The sequence below is a fragment of the Embiotoca jacksoni genome, unplaced genomic scaffold, assembly GCF_022577435.1.
Source record: "Embiotoca jacksoni isolate LCO1_2020_lvr unplaced genomic scaffold, fEmbJac1.0.p SCAF_1, whole genome shotgun sequence".
Classification (NCBI taxonomy): Eukaryota; Metazoa; Chordata; class Actinopteri; family Embiotocidae; genus Embiotoca; species Embiotoca jacksoni.
This window is the reverse complement of record NW_027185229.1, coordinates 5,139,010-5,159,998: the sequence shown is the minus strand read 5'-3', so window position 1 is coordinate 5,159,998 and position 20,989 is coordinate 5,139,010. Positions and strand designations below refer to the sequence as shown.

The window sequence follows — 20,989 nt, the reverse complement described above, 5'->3', positions numbered from 1 at the left end:
GCATTCACATTAAACACTGTTAACTCAAATATAATTACAGAAGTCGCAATAGAGGAAATGTGTTTTAATGAACATTTAAATGTTTTCAGCTGTAATGTGATCAGTTTCACATGTCTGACTGTAATAATCCTCTCAAAGCACTATATCAGCAGTAACCTCGCACACACTGCTAGCTTTTCCTGCAGCTTATTCAGACTCTGGTTCTACTTTTAATACAATACACTAATAGGCAAGGATGCATCAAAGAAGTATCAGAAACTTTGCCAAACAAATCTGCTATTAATATGCACCAGTCAATATACTCCCAGCATGTTAGTCTCTCCTGAAGTTTTCATGGTTGTCAGAAACAAACAATCAGCCCATTCATCTACCCTGACTTCTGCTTTATGAGTTTTGCTGCCGTAGTTTGATGTCTCATCACACCTTGCTTTGGTACTGAAGAGGTTGTTTTAAATGAAGAAAAAAGAAAATCTTATTTTTTGAAAGGAAGCAAAATAAAAAAATAAAAACATCAACAACACTGGTTCTCATTTAAGTACATGGATATGTTTTTATAACTACAACTTTACATGTTCTGGTAAATGTTTTGAGTGGATGTAATGACTTTGAATTAAGCAATTTTCAGTTGCTGTCAGTTGTTGCTGCCGAGGTCATTACTCAGGAAGCAGTGACATCATCTCACGTTAAGATTTGACCAATGCTGTTATTTCTCTTAAGACAGTAACATCTTTTGTCTCTTCTCTACAGAATCTGTATTTTTCTAGCAGGATGAGTTCATTGTGACTCAAGGCCTACATTTCCCTCACTATACAGTCACCCATAATCATGTTACCATCTGCATATCTCTAAACATTCAGCTGGGTCCATGCATGTGGTGTGGCTCCAAGCCAGGACCAATATATTGCTTAGTCACTGATCAACCCACTGGATCAGCTGAAGAAATATTGATTCAGACCAAAACAGAACAGCACCCTATTAGTCCAAGACAAAAAACATTCTAAATAAGATACCACAAAAAAAAGCCAGTGCAGTTTCCTCACGCTAATGACAGTCAGACACGTAGATCACAACAAAAACTGGAAAGGAAACTATTAACTCAACAAAAACGTACACTCACTTCAACCATTTAAGAAGTGATGCATGATCATTACACATAAAAGTAAATAGAAAACTGTTTTTACTCTTGATTTTCAGACATTCATCAGATTGTGCTAGCAGTTAAATATGCATTAAACTTTACACATTTATATCTGTAACTTCTGCATTGTCTCACATTGAAATGACTAAACCAGACATTTTAAGCCTTTTGCATCAACAGTCAACATAATGAAGCCGAGCATGGATTAATACAGACAAATAACTAAAGTACAAGAATAAAGTATTATTAGAGGCAGCAATCCAAATGCCTTAAGTAGTTAGCTCATTGAAATCTTGTTCCAACAGAGAGCCAAAAAAAAGAAAAAAGTCGATAATGATGCCAGAAAGTTGCCTCACTCAATTCTATGCTTCAGAATTAAAGTATTTTTTGTCCTTGAGCTGGTGAAAATAGTCTTGCACGTAAAATAATAATGTGCATTACAGCTTCAGTGGTTTGATACATTTCACCACACCCACTTAGTCCAATCACACACACACACTTGTTTCAGCCGTCTGTACCTTTCTCAGTGAGGCCCGGCATTCTTTTTCATTCTTCCCCAACTTTTCACATGCACATGCCTTTAATTTCTACCATGGTGTGGAACTTTACTCTAAAGCTCAAATCACTGCTGTCCAGCAGCTATTTGGAGAAAATTTATGTTCAAAATTTATGACGCACTGCAGCCAGTTCAAAACTCTGAATTGTATGACCTTTTATCTCAACTACTGGACGCACATGCAGATATCTGAAGCTCACAGCTTTTTCTGAAGATAAGCCATATTTTGAGTGCTACACAATGCTCATAAATCAGTGCACACAGTAGTGATGGGAAAGAAGGGAGAGGCTCTGCCACCTGGTTTAAACAGTTGTATTGTTGAGAGGTTCGATGAACATGGATTAAGAGCAGTGAGGTTTCAGTGGAGCGGCAAGTTGTTGTTGCTGATTTAACCAGACGAAAAGATGGACACAGATTACAATCGTTACGAGCTTCGTCTGTGCTTGTTGGAAATGTCAGCGGCCATGGCTGTCATAATTTCGGAACTCAAGCCTGGTCAAGTCCTGGTAAAGTCCTGGTAATCTGTAGCAACTCAGCATGTGAAACCTCACACCACAAGTCAAGGTTTCTACGTAAGATGGAGATGTGCCTGTCTTTGCGAAGGTTTATAAATCCTGAGCAAGAATTAAAAATGTGCCAATGTGTGTCAGTACGGGTGGGACGGGGTTAAGCTAATTAGTCCATGCAGTCTGTAACAATGCCGCATCCAATTGTTAATGTATTTTTTTATGGTAATGTGAATTGTCCTAAAGCAATTGTACAGCAGGTAAAGAAAACAACAACACCCACTGCAGGAAAAAGCATTTGCGTCGTCATGATTTTACTTGCTGTGACACATGCACAAAAACAGTTGTTCGTAAGCATTTACAAAACACCCAAGCAAAAAAAAAGCAATATTTCAGAGAATCAAATCACAGAAAGTCAATCAAAAACCTGAACATGTGATTATAGAATGAAGAAAACTGCAATTTATAACCTACTTATATTTTTAGTAGGCCAATAATTCATCCAGTTCACCAGCAATCGTTAAGTTTAAGTGGACAATTACATGTTCGAGCCCTAAATTACAACATTTCACAAGACAAACTTAGAGAGTACTTTTAAAAGGAGAGTAAATGAAAGTGTGAGCACCTCCGCCTATGCCTCTGACATTCCCCCGTGTTTGCTCTCACACCGCCTCTCCACCCACTCTGATTGGCTTCCTCATACCTGTCTCACATAGACCTTCTCTGTGAAGTCACAAATCAAATCGGGACACGGTGTCGGTAGTTATTTTTTAATGTGAATGCTGTCATGAAAGCTACAAACCCGACAGCTTGATGCAGCGTCAGAATGCAAGTCATGTTTGAACGTTTGATTCACCGGAACAGAAAGCATTTTAGAAGTGATCTAATTTTATATCGGAGATTAAACAAAACTAAGTCACTTAGTGGAACCTACTTTGTAGACTTTCCTTTTGTACTGCAGCAGTATGTGTAAACTGGGTGTGGGCCCTCTCCATCATCTGAGGTGTGGCAGGCTATCCTTCTTTATACTGAATATTTCAATGAGCAGGAAACTTAAATTATAAAAAACGATTCATTAATACAGAAAGGCAGGGAATTTGCAGTGTGAATGAAAACCATGTTTAGTCTATGCGTGGAGCATAAATATCTTCAGTGCATGTCTGTCGTGTGTATTTTATGACTTACTGATTGTCATATGTCAGTGAATACATTCTTCGTAGTGTTACAATACAAAAGCAGCCTGAGGAATTCAGGTCAGGCTTGAGGAGTTTGTTTTAAAAGTCAAGTCAGGTCACGTCATGAAGCACTTTAACTGATACGCTTTTAGTTTAGTGTTGCTAGAGTGTTTTCTTGTGTGTCAACATATAGCAGCATTAATAAACACACACACATGCCCACAAATCTTTCACCGTATAGCTCTTCTGGCATCCTTCCACACTGCCTCACAGTACACGTTGTAACAGTTGCCATCCACCTCTATTGACTGCACATCATGCAAAAAAACCCCAGTTGATTACAGGATGCTGGACCTGCAGAGTCTGCTCAGTCATTTTCAAACTGCAGAAAATGAAACTGCTCTAACTGCAATTTGAGCAGGAGGTTTGTTTTTTGGGAAACACAATGTAAATGTTGGATTTTGTATCGGCACCAGAATTAATCGATATTTAAAGCTGTTCATTTTATGTGTTCCTCAAGCATTTTTCTTGAAAAGTGAGACCGATGTTCCTCCCTGGTGTTTGCAAGCAAGAATGTAAATTAAGTGAAGAAAGAACGTGTTTATTTATGGTTGTCAGTATCCTCACACCCAAAGGCCACTGAAGAAAATGTATGTTAAAACAAGGCCTCCTCCCTGTTAAGTGTCGCCAGCTGAATTTTTCCATTGCTGATTTCACGGCTTCGCCTCTGAATGCAAAAACCTGTCGAACAGCTCCAGCCTGAGATGTCCGGGGGTAATTTACTTTTATTTCTTGTTTGCTTAAATTCAACTGTTTGGTTAACATGAAGAATCCTGTTTAGTTGTTAATGCAGCAGGTTGCTGACACAGGAGTTACCAGAGATCATTACCCAGCTGTTTCTTATTACTAATTCAAAAAAAGGTCACTGATACTAGTAATACCCAAAGTTCCGATATCTTCCAACCACAAGCAGCTTATCTGTCCGTTGCTGTTGATCAGTCATCCTCTTATCTGATGTGCATCGTCTTTGGGTGGAGCACAGTCTTGTCAAAAAAAGCAGGTGGTGAGTCATAAGTCTTCACAAACATGTTCAGTCCGAGACTCTCACTTATAAATGAAAACAGTTCAAACTTAAACGTTTTGGCCAATAACAGTAAAATAATAATAGTAAAATTCTGATGTTGCGCTTTATTTATTGACAGAAAACTATGGCCTTCATCAACAAATTAAATTTTAATTATGCATTTAATGCTATTGTGTTTTTTCATTAAATTATTTTTCAACTACCGGCCTTTACACAAGGCTCTATAGCAGCTTATTGTGCATGTAGGCAGGTAGCTCTTGAACCTTTGGGTGCACAAACATGAGCAAGCAACACCAAACTTTAATTTGAGCAGGTTTACATCATTATAGAAGGAAAACTGTGGGAGATATCGCCCTTTAACACATATTGCCTAAAGTTTAGGGGTACAAAAGTAACTGGAAAGATGCACGTGACGTCAAGTAAAGGCACTATATTTAATATTTTGTTGAAAATCCTTTTAGGGGCTGAGAGAACACCACCATGGAAGATTTATCCTTTGCATGAACTAACATGGAAACACCACACAACATCCCAAGCAGCCCTGCAGAGTCCTATGTGTAAAAGTGGTGCAGAGTTATTTCAACATTGAAGTAAAACTGCTAAAATTAATATCCTTTTCATTAATTTAGAAGACATTTTTTTTTAGAACTGCCCAAATACTTACAGCCTGGATTGAATAGCAAGTACGAGAAGTATATAGATATAAATATATTGTTTTCATAGTTATAGATAATCAGCATCTTTCTTTTTATTAATAAGAACATAAACATTTGATTATTAATGGAATGTGCAGAATTGACCACAGAGTGATGGTTAAACTGGCATTTGTGATGAGAACTTTTTACTGCATGAATGTGCAGTGGTTCGTTTCTGACATACAGTATGTGTTTTATTGCTGTAATTTCTTTTTAATGATGCATGTCTCTCATACACACTTGCCTAGTTACTTTAACTCAGCAGTGAAAGAAAGACTTTGATTTGAAAGAGGATCAAATTTCTTCATGTTTCTTCATGTTTCTCCAACCTCTTTGTTCAGTATTACAGTCCAGTGCATGTTCATCATACCCTTTTCCGGGGCATAGAATTACATACATGTATTAAGTGCTCTATAATTTTTATTTGTATTTCCACGGTAACATCACAGAAGGTGACTGTGTTCAGCTTTATTAGAGCAAAGTTAAGAAAAGTCAGAGGGTGTAAAGTTCAATCAGATCGAGATGAACATAATCAAACAATGCACTGACCATAAAAGTAATTATGAAAACAAAAGAGAAGATCTAAAACCTTTGGATATATAGACACACCCCTTCCTGCTTGTTTTGGCTTCTTCACAAAACTGTGGATGTGTTCATCATGAGGGAGATATGTCACACTGGATTTTAATCTGGGCCTCACAAATTTCACCACCTGCAGAAGGTACACGCCCTCACAACACAGCAACCCCAAGCCATGTATGGAAACATTTTGTGGAGGCCAAGAGAAGAGAATGTGGTTAACCTGCAATGAACGTGTAAAAGTTAGTAAACACAACAATGAGTTTCTAATGAAACTCTCAGAGACGAACAAGCTCAGCTGCATTGCAGACTTACTACTATTTATTAATTTACAGCATGGTGGTTAAAGGTTTGTTGGCATGCTAACACGCTTACAAACACATCCACACATCCGAGGAGATTTAACTTAACAGTTCTGGACTTTAACATATTGATAACAGCCCACGCACTCACAGAAGCAAGTTTGCGCAGCTATCCTTGTGAGGACTTTGCATCATCTTCCATTGACTGTGGACAGTGTAATCCTAACCTTATTTTAACCCCAATTCACACCTCATCACTAACCCTAAACCAGGAGTTCAGAAATGTCATTTTTCCTCGTTAAGATGGAGCGCTGGTCACCATCAGGTCCTGACAGGTTGGTGTTTGTACAGGAAAAAGTCCCAATGAGGTAACAAACACACACACACACACACACACACACACACACACACACACACACACACACACACACACACGCTGCCCCACTGTGGTTGTTATGCATGGGAACACAAGCATGGACTGAACTGCAGTCCAACTCGATGACTCACTCTTTTTCAGACAAGGGAGATCATGAAAGTTGTCTAGCTCAAAAAAAAAAACCTAGCAACCGACTCATTTGCTTGTGTGAGTGGGCACTTGAAAACACCTGCTTCTGCATGATGTCACATACGGTGTTTGTGTCGAACATTGTTCTCCTGGTTTTGTTATTTTTCTAAACAATTGTGCCACACTGATCATCACCAATTTCGTCTGTGGTGACAAAGGATGAACAAATATGTATGTGTGTGTGTGTGAGATCCAGAGATAAATCTAACTGAATTCTACTGACTTTGGTGATCCTGTCTTTTCATAAAGTGCTTCTTTGCCAATTACTTTGTTTTGTGATCAAATACCTGCAAATCTAAAGGCATCAGTCCACTTTGTGTTCAAAGCTAATTAACAAATGTTAGCATGCTAAGAAGTTAAACAAATATTACAAAATTGTTGATTGGGAACCTGTAGCGGAAACCTCACTCCCCCTCAGGCCTGTCAATCAAACAGACACAACCCCAAACACACCCCTTTTTTAGGCTAATCTGATATAATGATGGGATTGTTTTAAGATCTACTGCCAGCATGCTATTAAGAATGAGTGACTTTAGAGAAAAACATCATTATGACTTTTGGAAAAAATAATTGACACCGTATTTCATGAGAGAAGTTGAATTGGACTCTATGGAGCTGGAGCCTTTTTGAAACCAACCCCTAGTGGCTGTCAGTGGTGTTGCATGTCAAGGCACTTCCACATTAGCTTCACTTTTCAGAACTGGAAACTACATCCACTTTTATATACAGTCTGTGGTGTAACTACATTCCATACCTGCTGACATGGCTTAGGTCACGTTCAGACTGAGCATTTAAAACAAGCATCACCCTCATTTATTGGAGTGGCACCAGTCCAGCTACACAGTGGCGGTTGCAGAGGGTTTGGGGAAAATATCTTTGTTGAGCAAAAATGTTCAGGCTCAGCCTTTGTCACAACATCAAACGGGATGTTATGGCCAATCATAAGCTCACATTGCATTACTTTGTACTTTGTATATTATATTATCTTATTTTATATTGTGTTGTATTTCTGCTGTCTACTTTTAGATTTTTGAAGCCATGATAGTAGAGTTGTAAAGTCCTGTCTGTCAATACTGAACTGAACTTGCTGGATCATATTTCATTGTCTCACTTTAGGCTAAGTCCAAATACACAATTGTCCCTGAGGCTTTTTAAACCGGGGCCATAAGAGTCTCTCTAAACGTAATATTCCTTTTATATGTTGATTATTGTTAGTCCTGTTAAATTCCACCTAAGCTATTATATAACATGCATATTTAACGTCTCACACTGGTCGCTACATGGGCTGTAGTGCTGGGCAGTCACACAACTTGTCTAAGCAGGTGTGTCTCTGCTCATTCCTGGTACACCACCCACCCAATCAGTCAGCAGTTCAGCATTATCACTCACAGTGACTCAGTACAGCACAGTGTAGAAGGCATGCACTGCCTACTTATCAATCACAATCACTGCTCTCAAGAGACATTAGCTGAATTTATACACTGAAGCTGACAGACTAGAGTCGTGAAGGGTGTGGCTATGCAGTCGCTGCTCGGTCATCACAATCAATGGTTCATAAAGGCTCCACCAGGGAGTGAAACCTGTTTAATGTTGCAACCGGGTTTCCCATTCATAAGATTTCAGAGAGTTATAACCATGACATGTAGATTTATAGCTGATTAAGTTGGAATCACACTGGCATGTATTTGTAAGTGTGTCATAGAGTGAAGTCTGAATGTCCACCGAGTATTATTTTGGGGTTTTCTCACTTGAAGCAGGATCTGAATATTCTTTTAACAGGAGTAAAAATAAAAAGTAATTAATGAATGTGTTTCCTGGTATCAAACAGACTACATTATTTTCCCACAATTCATTCTGACTGATGTTTAGCCATCTTTTGTTATTGTTGCTGCAGTGCCTGGTAACTACTGGCTCGTCATACTATCCACCACCATGAGTCCCTTCTTGTGGTTTGTGGTGGAGTGTGTGTGAGTGTGTGCGTAGTGAAAATGTGAAAGTATGTGGGCAGAAGCAATACAAATTTGGCTTGCATCTGCTGCAAATTTCCCAGTAAAAAAGGAGGTGAAAAAAACAATAGAAAATTGCAGCATTTAAAAGCAGACTGCTTGGCACATACATGCATACCTGCGTGTCTGAACAGGTAAAAGAAAAGTGCAAACGTGTCATCAAACCACCGCACCCTTTCAGCCTCACACCTACAGAACGCCACTTTTGATAGTAGGAAATTATTAACTTAAAGCAAACTCTGCCTACAGGATGCAGGACGTTTTCTGCAGAACTCAAGTCACCATATTGTTAGACTCATGGCCATGATTCACATTATGTTAAGAAAATCATACAAAACATGCTGGAATATAGTTAAAAAGAACTGGTGCAACAAAATAACACAGTGAGGTTGGAATAAAAGAATTAGAGGATATCGATGGGTAGAAAAAATATTTTAAAGCTCTTTTTTTAAAAGGTTGTATGTTAAACTTCATCTAAAACCTAACGTAAAGCTTCTCTCCAAATAAAGAACAAACTCTAATGATGTTTGATATCAACACTGACTATTTTAATTTTTTAATTATATATGAATTTGATATCTGTGAATTAGTGAGTTAAGCTACAAATGAGCCCACAAGCCTCCTCTTGGATGGTAATTCATTCCACACAGGACATTTTTGGATAAATAATCATGCTCTGTGTTCTAATATACTACCATACTATGCAGTATGCCAAAAAATACCATGAGGGCCTTTTGCATCCAGTCATATTTTGCAATATGGAGGCCTTTCTGACCCGCAATCCCCGGTGCAGTGGAAGACACATCACATCAACTGAGCTGCAGGGAGAACTGGTGGTGGTGATGCTCTGCCTGGTTGCAATTTGCAAAACGACAAAGGAAAGAAGAAGAGACCTTAAAAACAAGTGTAATGTACTTGTTCCAAATCACATTCTTTTTTATTTACTTCAAATGTCGCGTGATGGACATGACCAAGGAGGTCAAAGTTCAAGGTGCATTTTAATGATGGAGTATTGTGCCCCAATTGTATGCATACTGCATTCAACAGTTCCTACTTCATCAGGCCTGGGACACACTGAATAATTTAGTTTGACACAACTGTGCATTCTTTACAATGAAAGTTAGACATGGAAAACAAATAAACAGTGACATTATTTGTGAACAGGCGCGAGCATCTCTATCAGAGCTGGACATCAGTGATTGAGTTTCAGGACAGCACCCCACCTCTGGTATCTGAGCGATCTGCAGCCAGAACACAAACAGCAACGAACCCTGAGAAGATCTGCACACATGATATGTGGGTAAATATCAGTGACCGTGAGTACCCTGTGAAGACGACTGAGCTGTGTCTCACATTGACAGCTTATGAATGTCTTCTTTTGTCATTTTTATCTTTAATGAGTATTTTCTGTTGACGTCAAATTGAACTGCAAGATACAGTATTTAATGTGGGCACACATCATACTGCATACAAAAATTCCTGACTACCAAGTTTAAAAGATAAAGTATAGACCAAGAAAATTTGAAGCAAAATACAACTATCAAAATATGATCTATATGCAAATAGGTGCAGAACATTTGACTTTTACTTGTATGATTAATTATTAGGGTGGATTGAATTGAGTTATGAAGCTGTGCTGTTACCATCTGTGGAGTAAAAGTTTGACTCTCGAAAGATTATCTCCCATTTAGAGCTACACGCCCAGTGCTTAAGATGTTACTTTCAGGCAAGGCAGCTTCGTTCTGGCAGATCATAACTTAGATACAAAGTACAGCTGAATGATTGGTCCAGCTTTTCCCCAGAGTCAAGCATTATCTTAGCTCTGCAGAGTTTAACAACTTGTCAATCAGTGTCAGCATTGATAAACCAGCTAACATCTGTGACAGGTCAGAAACCAAACACAAAATGCTTGGAATGGTTACTTGGGGTGGCACAGGGAAGGTGTGAATAGCATAATTTGCATTTTGACATTTAGACCTTCAGTTTTTTAAAAGCATTTTTGCTTACCATTGTGCAACTGTTACGGCCTGATTAATGTTGGGGAGTCATGATTCCTCCATTATTTTCTTATTACAATAATGTGCAACCTGTTAAATTTAGAGGTTGTAATTGACTGGCAATTAAGTGCACCTGTGTAGACCAATACAAAAGTTCTGCAATTAATTCTAATAAATGGCCAAGAACGTTTTACTTTATGTTGGTACAATGAGAAAGGTTATATTTCTACTTTCAATTTGTTGCAGAGATTATTGTAAGTCAGTGGGGTTTATCTGATGTGTATTCAAATATTTATATTTTGCCAGTGTGTATGTAAATGCTGAGAATCAATTAACCATTCTAAAGTTATTCAACCAAAATCCAGGCAGCTGCATTTGGCCCAAACGCAGAAGCTACATTTTTGCATTGCAACTTAATGCAACACATTTGTAAAATTGTCATCTAAATTGTAAATCTGTGAAACATAATGTAAAATCTGTAAATTTATACAAATATTGCAAAATTTTGTCTTTTTTTCCCTATTCTATAAAATTAGATATGTAAAAGTCCTTTTTCTGTTTTGGCTGTGTTGACCATGAATTTGATTTGATCTAAGCAAAGCAATGGGTTATTTCTCTGGTTTAACTGGACAACATAGAAAAGCATTAACTTTTTTTTTGTTATTATATTTTAGATATACTGCAACTGCCCTGCAGCATAACCTAAAGAGAGTCTGACTTCTTTAGACAGCAGTAGCTGTTGTTGATGCATGCTTCAGTTCAAACAAAAGAGGCACACCTCTACCAGGCATCCAGAAAATGAAGTACCCTTTCTTTTTACTGATTCGGAACCTCCATCTGTCAGCATCCTCCGCCCCAAAAGAATTTAGACCTGTTACTCAAGCTAAGTAACAGGTTGTTGTTTTTTTTTGTTTTTTTGGTTTTATTTTTAGACTTGGCAGTCTGGCACTTTTACATCTATCTTGCACAGACAGATTCTGGGTTAGACTAATTGATGTAATGATTATCTGTGTTACCACCGGGGAAGTTTCTGTGCACTGGGACAATTAAATCTGACAGGTTCAATCATGAAACCCTGCAGACATGAAACCAGTCAGACTGTGTCTCTGCTGCCGTTTGATCGAATCGATCAATCACCACTGAAGGATAAATTTCCGATTTGTCAAATCATTATTGTGCACAATAGGCAGATTACATTTAAACCACCTGAAACTGATGCCAAAGTGTGTGTCAGACATTTGGATAAGTCTAATAAGACAAAGGTTTGTTCTTCGATGAGCGCATGGACTGACTCATTGCTACCAGGTGCTCCGTATATGCACCTGTTTTCTCTTTGTGTTTGCATGCTTTTGGCTGTGTCCCCTAATACAAACGCATCATAAGGTGCAATGCAAGCCTGACATGTTGCATTAAAATTCAAAAGTACTGTCACAACAATTATACCAAAACAAATATATTGCATAAAGACCTCCATTACTATTAGGATGCAGTTTTAAGGCAATCAATTAAGTGCAGTGTAACAACATTTAGCTGCAGGGAGTTGAATGAAACAGAGGGACTGGCCTTCACTTTGTTTTTTCATTCAGGTGTGAACGTGTTGACTCTGCAGGGAGTTCTAGCATGCAGCAGAAGACACAGGCATATTGTATACGGTAGATTACGTAACATTAAGGTAAAACTGGTAACTGTGTCTACAAGACTCACTGTTAAAACTGGGCAATCAATCAATCATGGTGATGCTGTCAAGTTTCTTTCACTGGGCTCCTTTTAGTTTTGTCACTATAGCCTCACCCCATACCTCACACTTACATAGCTGAAAAAAACGTGTTGTATTTTGTTACAGCCTTTTTTGTTAGGACCTTTTCTGTTCTGTACTTGCTGCTCTGACAGGGTTTATTCACAGATCTGGAAAGGGTGCACCAGCAAGCATTACATCAAGGTCAATCACAGTGGCCTGCAACATCAGTTCTTCTCAGCAGTAGCAGGAGGCCGCAGGGTCCTGGTTCAGTCTAACAATTACAAAATACTCATATGTACTATACGCCTCCAAGGGGGAACTCACACAACTGGTTGTGAATGAATGGTGCAATATTTCAGTGAATATTTTAATTCTGCAGCTGGGTTGTATTTACTGTAATCAGCAAAACTACCAGCTGCTGCAGCAGCAAGCTGTAGGTTTGAGCATCTGAGGATCTCTATGAACCAGAAAGAGCAGATTCCTGTGGAGTGCAAACAGTCATTTCATCTCCCATAGGTTCAAGCTTCAGTCACTCAAGATAAGACCCCCCCCCCAAAAAAGTGCTTTGCTTTAATGAATTAGATTTGAACATCAAAACCACAGTCTTCAGTTTTATACTTAAAACAAAATCAAATAACAAGTTATTAGAACAAATAACATCAGTTAATAACTGAGTTTGGAGGAAGTGTTAGTTGGATTTTGTTATATTTGGACAGAGCCCGCTCCCTTTTGTTTAAAGTCTTTGTTTAGTATGAAATTAAGTTAAAACCAATTTATGCTCTTTGCATCCATGTGTGCATCCAAGTATCCCCTGGTGAAATCCCTCTCATTTAATATGCCACCATTACTTTCACAACCGTAGGCCCCCACGTCACCTGTTGTGCAGCCATAATGTGCATCACATGCAGCTATAAGAGGAACAATGGAGTGGGTCCATTTGTAGTCGCTGTCAGACTTTGGGTATGCTTTGATTTGAACATGTTTCCATCAGTGGCATTCAAACACAATGGGGAAATTCTCCAGAAATCCTGAACTGTGACTCCCTGCTGTGCCTTAAATGGGAAGGTAACAAACCCACCCACAAACCCTACATAGCAGATCCAAGTATACCCTGAAATTTTAGTATGAATGGAATTATGTGTACATCTGCTCTCAGGACACACAGACACTGAAACCATAAATTGACCTTTAACTGTCTTCTGTTTTTAGTTGAATATTTTACAGAAGGATATGAGTGGTTTCACTCTTCTTATCTATCTGTCTACCAGAAAACAAATAAATGTGTTTTCCAAAATGCCCAACTGTTGTTGTAATTGCGTGAGAACGTGTTTAGTCTTTTTTAAACTGATGTAGTGTATTTAGCAAAGTAAAATCTGATGCAAATACATTTACTAAATTCTAAAGTGAAAACAGAGTCAGTCTGAGTAAACTCAGACAGCTTTTAGTATAGGCACACTTTCTGTTTTAATATTACACTGATAAGTGTAATGATAAGGCTGAGTTTATTGTTTCTATTTCAAGCCAGCTGTTACCACCTCCAGTGGTGTATAGACTGTATGTGCTCTTTATCATTGCATTTTTGTCGAAAGAAGCTTTCAAACTTGAACATGCTCCGGTCTGTCCCAGCATACGAGAGCAGTAAGAGTGATGAACGGTGGGATTGTAGCATTTGTGTAGTTTTCTGTCTTCAGCGTAAATGGCCTTGGGCGCGGCACCCCCACCCACAACTCATGTTCAAACCTGTTGCTCCATCTGCTCAAAAGGGCTCTTAAGTAACAATAGAAAAATGTCCTATTGCTTTGATAAATCCCATGTTACTTTATTATACTCATAGATTCTCAGGTTTTACGTTGTACATGAGTTGTGCTGGATTCCTCGATACAAAATGTTTTGGGGGTTAGATTGTAAATTGGATTAGTTTGTTTTGTGCATGCTTTGTGTGAACTTTAAATACATACTATTTAAGGTGTGATATGACATTTGCTGACATTTTTTAGGAATGCATGACCTTCAGTTGATTTTGACAAAGATAAACTCCTGCATGCAACTCCTGGAGTGAGGCAGGCTGGGACCTGTTATGTTCCAGAGATTGGGTGCTGTGCTTTTTTTCTCAACGATCTCCCCTCATCCCAACCGGTCGAGGCAGATTGGCTCCCACCTCTGAGTCTTATTCTGTTGGAGGTTGTTGGGTTGCTGTCTGTAGTATTGTGTCCTAAGAAGAAGAATGTTGTCATTTGGTCCTGTATAAATCAACCTTATTTGAAATGGAAGGATTATCATCTCTGCCATTTCAGAGTTTGTTGTTGAACTCTGTTGAAAGTAGAACTTGTACATGTTTCACTGTTCCCCTAATTGTTTAATATATTCTTCTAAAGGTACGGTGTAAATGTTCCCGTTAGCTTTAAAACATTTTTATTAAAAGGTGAATTTACAATGGCAACGTCTCACATGAAAATACAACAGAACACCATGTAAGTTTCTGTTCGAGGGAAGTTTATTGTTGCTCAAACAGGACTCTGGTGTTGTCAACAGTGGCACACCAAAAAGGGTTTTCTCAGTCGAAGTCGTGAAGACTTCAGTGACTTTCATCACGTTTTTTCATTGTGCTTCTCTGTTTGAGTACAGCAGATTTAACATAGTGAGTTAATTGTGGTGATAGTTTATCTCTTTCAAAAGGTATTAATTACATTGTGAATTTTAGGCCAACGTGACAGCAGTGCTTTGTGTTGGGTAAAAGAAGAGAAGGCGCATGTAACAGTTCCCCCTGCTGGCTAAATAAGTAAGGTGCAAAACAAAAGTTTTCAGACACCTAAACATAAACTCCCAACCATTAGCACCACTCTATTAAAGATATCTGATGGACAGTTGTGTTTACACCTCACAGTTTAATCGGTGAACATTAAAGAACTGGATAATAAAGGGTGTGCAAGATCAAAATCATGAATCTGGTCAAACAGGATAAAAACATCACTCTTCAGCGACAGCTTCAGCTTCCACCTGCTCCTGCTCCTTCTTCTCCTCAGCAGCTGGCTCCTCCGGCTCAGCTGCAATCTGCGGCTCCTTTTCTTCCTCCTCCACCTTCTCCTTCTTCTTGTCGGTCTTGATCACCACAGTTTCGGTATTGGTGACTGTGGTGCTGCTCTTCACTGCTGCTCCCTCGACGGCATAGGCGGCACCACTGCTAGCTTTGACTCCATCAAAGGAGCAGCTGACGTAGGACGGAGTGCGGGAACTCTCTAGGCCGTAGGCACTGTAGTTCAAAGCTACAGAAGAAGAAGCTAAATATTAGCATGGGCATATACAGATTCCCACTTTATTAATGAAAGTGAGATTTTTCTGAATGACAAGAACCCAAATCTCTTGTCCAGGTCACTCACTGGGGTCATGGGCCTGTCCTCTGATGCAAAGGTTGTGTCCGTCACATTAACAATTTCAACGAAGGGTCTGACCAGTGAGAATATTACAGAAAGTGTGATGTAATGAAAGTATATAACCTGATGTAAATGACACAAGAGATATTGAGCAGGCAACAGTATCTGTCTTCACACTCCATGTGTGAATTTACATTTGGCCGACTGTGCTGAAATGAGATCTTTTTGCTCTCGTTGATTAGGAGTTTTTTGTAATTTCTATTTTGAAGTATTTCAACTTATTGTATGGAGGGTTGTGTATCGTGTCACCAATCTTAAAACCACACTTTAATATCTGAAAAGTTGATCTTACTTTAAAAAATCAAATCCAATTGCCTTGAGGATGCTAAGTAAATATAACAAAAGTATTAAGTTGACCTTGTAACAACTTAAAAACCTAATTGTATTTACTTAATTTTGTAAAGTTGTTCCAACTTAAAAATGTCAAGTGAAATGAATGTTTTCTTTTGAAGTGCAGGGTTTTGATTTTAAACAATCCATCATAACAGTGATATAAACTGCACTTTTCTTTAACTGTGTGTGTCTGGGTGAGCAAGAAGCTGATAGAGAAATCATCATGACTAAATTCTTTTAGAATATAAAATACCGTTTTATGTGATTATGTCAAAAATCAACAATTAAACACTTGCGTGGAGGAAGAACATGAACTTACATGTCTGCTTAGACACATTGGTCTTGATTCCAGTTGCTAACCTGTAGATAGAAACAGAAGAAGTCAAGAAAAATTAAAATAGCATGTGATATATAAAAATGGTATTACTGTGTAGAATGCTGTTATCCTTTCTGCCACAGGAGGGTGCACAACTGCTCTCACAGTAACAGTTTACCTGTCCTCCTCTCCTTCCAGCAGTTTCCTGTATGTAGCGATCTCGATGTCCAGGCCTAGCTTCACATTCATCAGTTCCTGGTACTGGCGGACCTGCAGCGCCATATCCTGCTTGGCTCTCTGCAGGGCTTCCTCCAGCTCTCTGATGCGCAGTTTGGCATCCTTCACTGCCAGTTCGCCCCGCTCCTCGGCCTCTGCGATCTGAGTTTCCAAGTTGTTTCGCTAAGAGTGGAGGAAGACAAGCAGGATGAGATGCAGTACAAAAACAAGGCCAGTCTCCAGAAATACTGGAGAATGTTAAGCAATAAAGAAGCTATGTAATCTATCAAATCAACAAAATCCCTTCACAGTAAAATATTTCATCCTCACCTGTGCTTTCACCATGTCAATTTCAGACTGGAGCCTCATTATCCTGCGGTTCATGTCAGCGATCTCGGCCTTGCTTGACTTCAGGTCGTCACCGTATCTTCCTGCGGACTGCTGCATCTCTGCATACTGATACAGACCGACACAAGTCATACTGATACTTCAGAACGTGATGGCCCAGGTAAGATGATGGTGTAATGAATATCAGCTTTAATTTCAAATAACACAAAGCGGGGTCCCACCTTGGTCTGGTACCATGACTCAGCCTCTGCTCTGCTCTTGTTGGCGATGTCTTCATACTGGGCACGTACTTCAGCAACAATAGCATCCATATCAAGATTACGGCTGTTGTCCATCTCTACCACAACAGATATGTCTTTGATCTGGCTCTGCAGCTCATTGAGTTCCTACACATGAATACAAGTAGAGGAAAAATGGTCAAGAAGAAACATAACTTTGGTGACATTCAACAGTATTCACTAGTGTGAAACTGAAAAGTAAAGCAAAGTCATTACAGCGTCATAGATCTGCCTCAGGAACTCGATCTCATCAGACAGCCCATCCAGCTTGACCTCGAGCTCCACTTTGATCATGTAGGCTGCGTCTGTGTCCTTCATTGAAAAAAGATAACATTGAGAACATTCATTGTTGAATATAGGCCCCGACTCTAAAGTAAAAACAGGCTATTGTATGAGCTCATTGAGCATCAAGGTTAAATCTTTTTTCAAGATCAAGCATGTGCCAGAAATTCTGCACCGACCTTCTTTATGAGGACAAAGTTGTTCTCACACTCATTGCGCTTATTGATCTCATCCTCATACCTGGGAAAATAGACAAAACAAAGTTTTCATTGTGCTATTTAAATTAACCTTTTGAAATCAATCTCTGCCTTTGAATATAACACAAGCAGATTAAGAGGTTACAGTATGGGAAGTTATAAAGTGTGTATGTCATCACATAAGACATGCAGTCAAATACATCTTCAGCATGGAAAAATGCTTTGATGCTTTTTTTCCAACTCCTCCCTGAATGTATGAGGTGCTTACAGCGAGTCAGATATTCAAACCCAAGGTGAGATTGTTTTTATTGTTGCTGTAGCACTACATAGTTCAGATGAGCATTATCTTATGTAAATTATTATGTTTTATAAACTTTGGGTTCCAACTAGAAGTTAAAGTAAAGTTTTGTGGGTTTACGGAACCTCTCCCAGGTACTTTGGAGCTTTAAGTTAAAATTCTCGACTCACTTGGTTTTGAAGTCCTCAACCAGGCCCGTCATGTGATTCAGCTCAGATTCCAGTTTGACTTTTTCATGCCCCAAGTTGTCCAGCTGCTTACGCAGGTTGGCAATGTAGGCTTCGAACATGGCATCGATGTTGGAGCAGGACGTCGTCTGTTCCTGCAGAAGTTTCCACTTGGTCTCGAGCATTTTGTTTTGCTGTTCTAGGAAGCGTACCTGGAGACCAAAAAGTGGTAGGAAGGATCAGTGAAAGAAAGAGGGAAGTGAACGGTGCTGTACCTTTGCTTCATGTAGAAATGAATGGATTAATAGTGATAGCTGAGGTTCAAACTTGATGGATGGATAAATGGATAAAAATTAAACAGGTGATATTTCTGAAATATCCAAATTATTTTCTTCCCATTGTACACAAAATACTAAACAGCAGTGCATGGAAAGGATGGTCATTGAGACATGTGGTAGATGGAGAAGTAATGCATCTAAAAAGTGGGTGGGAGTGACTAAAAAAGCATGAACGGCAAACAACATGAACATCAACTGAAAGAAAAATGACTAATTGAACCTCTCCCACCTCCTGTGACCTCTAAATGTCACATCAATTACTCCTCTTGCAACTTCAATCCATAGTTCTGCACTTCGACACAACGTGGCACTGTTTCCCAGCTGTGACACAGTTTGCCCCTTTGCAACTTTTCTATTCAGCGTCCTGACCCTGGGTGGGGTCCTGCTACCACTCAGCAAACATGATGAGACACATGTAGTTCTCTGTGTGTGTGTGTGTGTGTGTGTGTGTGTGTGTGTGTGTGTGTGTGTGTGTGTGTGTGTGTGTGTGTGTGTGTGTGTGTGTGCGCGTGTGCGCGCGTGTGTGTGCGTTGGTGTGGGTGTGTGTGTGCTCCGTATCTCGATGGTATGTAGAGGAGTGAGCTTTGTTTTACAATGTGAGGAATTAGTCTCAGTGTGATTGATTTACCGGTTAACTTCTATCCTGCATTACTCCTGGGTGCCTCCTTCAACAAGAGGACCCATTTATGAGTTACAGTGACAGATAACTGAAGAATCAGATCAGTCTCAGTGCAAGCCTCTGTTTGTTGACTGATCCCACAATGATATTTGTAACATTGATTTATACTATACTGTCAGGCAAATGGCTTTCTTGACCATTATACAGCCTCATAAAATAAGCATTGTTCGGATTACTGGCCATCTTTGGAAGATTTTTTTTTTTCCACTCCACTCAGTCCAGCTTGTCTCATGCACCCTTTTCCTCGACTGCTCCCACTCTTCTTTTTTTTTTGTGCAGGCTGTAATTATACTTTGAAAATGAATGAGTAAAAAATACTTTGCAGAAAAGTATTCTTTGCAAGAATGCAAGAGGACGCCTGCAACTTTGTTTACTTTCATCATTTTTAAGGATATTGCTCATACAGCTGCACCCCTTCCAGCTAAATTGCTCTGCTCTTCATCCCAGTTCTGTGTGCCCTCTGTATCCAGGTTGATCCTCCTATCTGAGCTCCTCAATCTCACCTCAGAGGGAAAACATTTGCTCATATGGCATTACGCAAAACGGGCAGTATCTCTGTGTCATCTACACATTGTTGTTTCAGGGTTCATCTGAGAGATCTTTTATTTTCACTTGTTTTTCATGCAGTACACTTATTTTCTCTGCAGTCCCTGTTATTTTTCTAGTGTCATCCCCTCAGTTGTCAAGACAAATGAAACCCAAGTTAGACATGTTTGGATTGTTGATTATTACTATTTTTTACCATTTTTATGTGGCAGCATAAACTTTAAATACAAAACTTCCTGCTGGAACAGTTAAATTTGTCTTTAATGTCTCTGATTAAATATAAGCGGACTGACCTTGTCGATGAAGGAGGCAAAGCGGTTGTTCAGGGTTTTGATCTGCTCCTTCTCCTGGGTGCGAATGACTTGGATGGTGGGGTCAATCTCCAGGTTCAAGGGTGCCAGCAGGCTTTTGTTGACGGTCACCGCTGTGATGGGGGCCAACATTTCATGGGCCATGCCACCTCCAAGGCCTCCACCAAAGCCGCCATAGCCATACTCCACTCCACCTCCTCTTTGTCCAGCTCCTCCAGCAACAAACCCACCCACCACCTTGAACCCCCCAGCTCCCACAGCAGCACCACTGCTGCCCACTCCTCCATAGGAGCTGCGGGCAGCGTAGCTCTGCCTGCCGGCCCCCACACTACGGCCCCCGTAGCCTGAGAAGGAGCGGCTGCTGAAGCCCTGGCTTGGGCCCCTGGAGGACGACACATTGGAGTAGGTGGTGGTCTTCATGGCTCTGACAGACATGGTCACTGATGGGAATCTGTAGCACTGAGGTGGTGTGAGAGGAGAGACTCTGCTGAGGAAAGGAGAGTCAGGCAGATGGACCCTCCCTGGTCCTCATTGCTATTTATCCGGGCAGGGGAGGAACCCTGCTGAGGTGCGATTGGCTGGTGGCCTCAGTAGGGGAGTGAGGGATGAGGAGGGGGAGAGAGCAACAGGGGGAGAGATGAGGGAATGTCAGGGAAGAAAATTGCATCATGTTACCCATTTACAGCACTTTAGGAACACAAGAATTACATAACAACTAGTGTGGCAGCACCTATAAATCTACTGCAGGAACACTGGAAAAGTCAGGATTTTGTCCACTTTTAGACATTCGTGATATGGCATTTTTCATAACTCTTAGTGCCTATTTTCCACCTCTAAAATTATAATGTACTTCAAATGCATGATTCACACCGGGTCTAAAAATTTCCCCTCGGGGATTAATAAAGTAA

General features: G+C 39.7%; 1 protein-coding gene across 1 annotated transcript; it reads right to left on the bottom strand.

Annotated features, from left to right (window-relative positions):
* Positions 1–14,819: 14,819 nt before the first annotated feature.
* On the bottom strand, positions 14,820–20,751 carry LOC138203187 (keratin, type II cytoskeletal 8-like). Its single transcript, XM_069157903.1, has 9 exons — positions 20,064–20,751; positions 18,211–18,419; positions 17,725–17,785; positions 17,480–17,575; positions 17,207–17,371; positions 16,968–17,093; positions 16,600–16,820; positions 16,425–16,465; positions 14,820–15,604 (listed from the first exon to the last, which is right to left on the bottom strand). The coding sequence occupies exons 1-9, from the start codon at positions 20,514–20,516 to the stop codon at positions 15,309–15,311; spliced, it is 1,668 nt and encodes a 555-aa protein (XP_069014004.1). The 5' UTR covers positions 20,517–20,751; the 3' UTR covers positions 14,820–15,308.
* Positions 20,752–20,989: the final 238 nt, after the last annotated feature.

What these genes read in the sequence shown, in the direction of transcription:
- LOC138203187 (XM_069157903.1), bottom strand. Translation starts at nt 20,516, where the DNA reads ATGTCTGTCAGAGCCATGAAGACCACCACCTACTCCAATGTGTCGTCC. An exon ending in ACTTTGTCCTCATAAAGAAG is followed by an intron (nt 17,576 to 17,724) that starts GTCGGTGCAGAA and finishes TTTTCAATGAAG; the next exon opens with GACACAGACGCAGCCTACAT. An exon ending in AGTCATGGTACCAGACCAAG is followed by an intron (nt 17,094 to 17,206) that starts GTGGGACCCCGC and finishes GGTCTGTATCAG; the next exon opens with TATGCAGAGATGCAGCAGTC.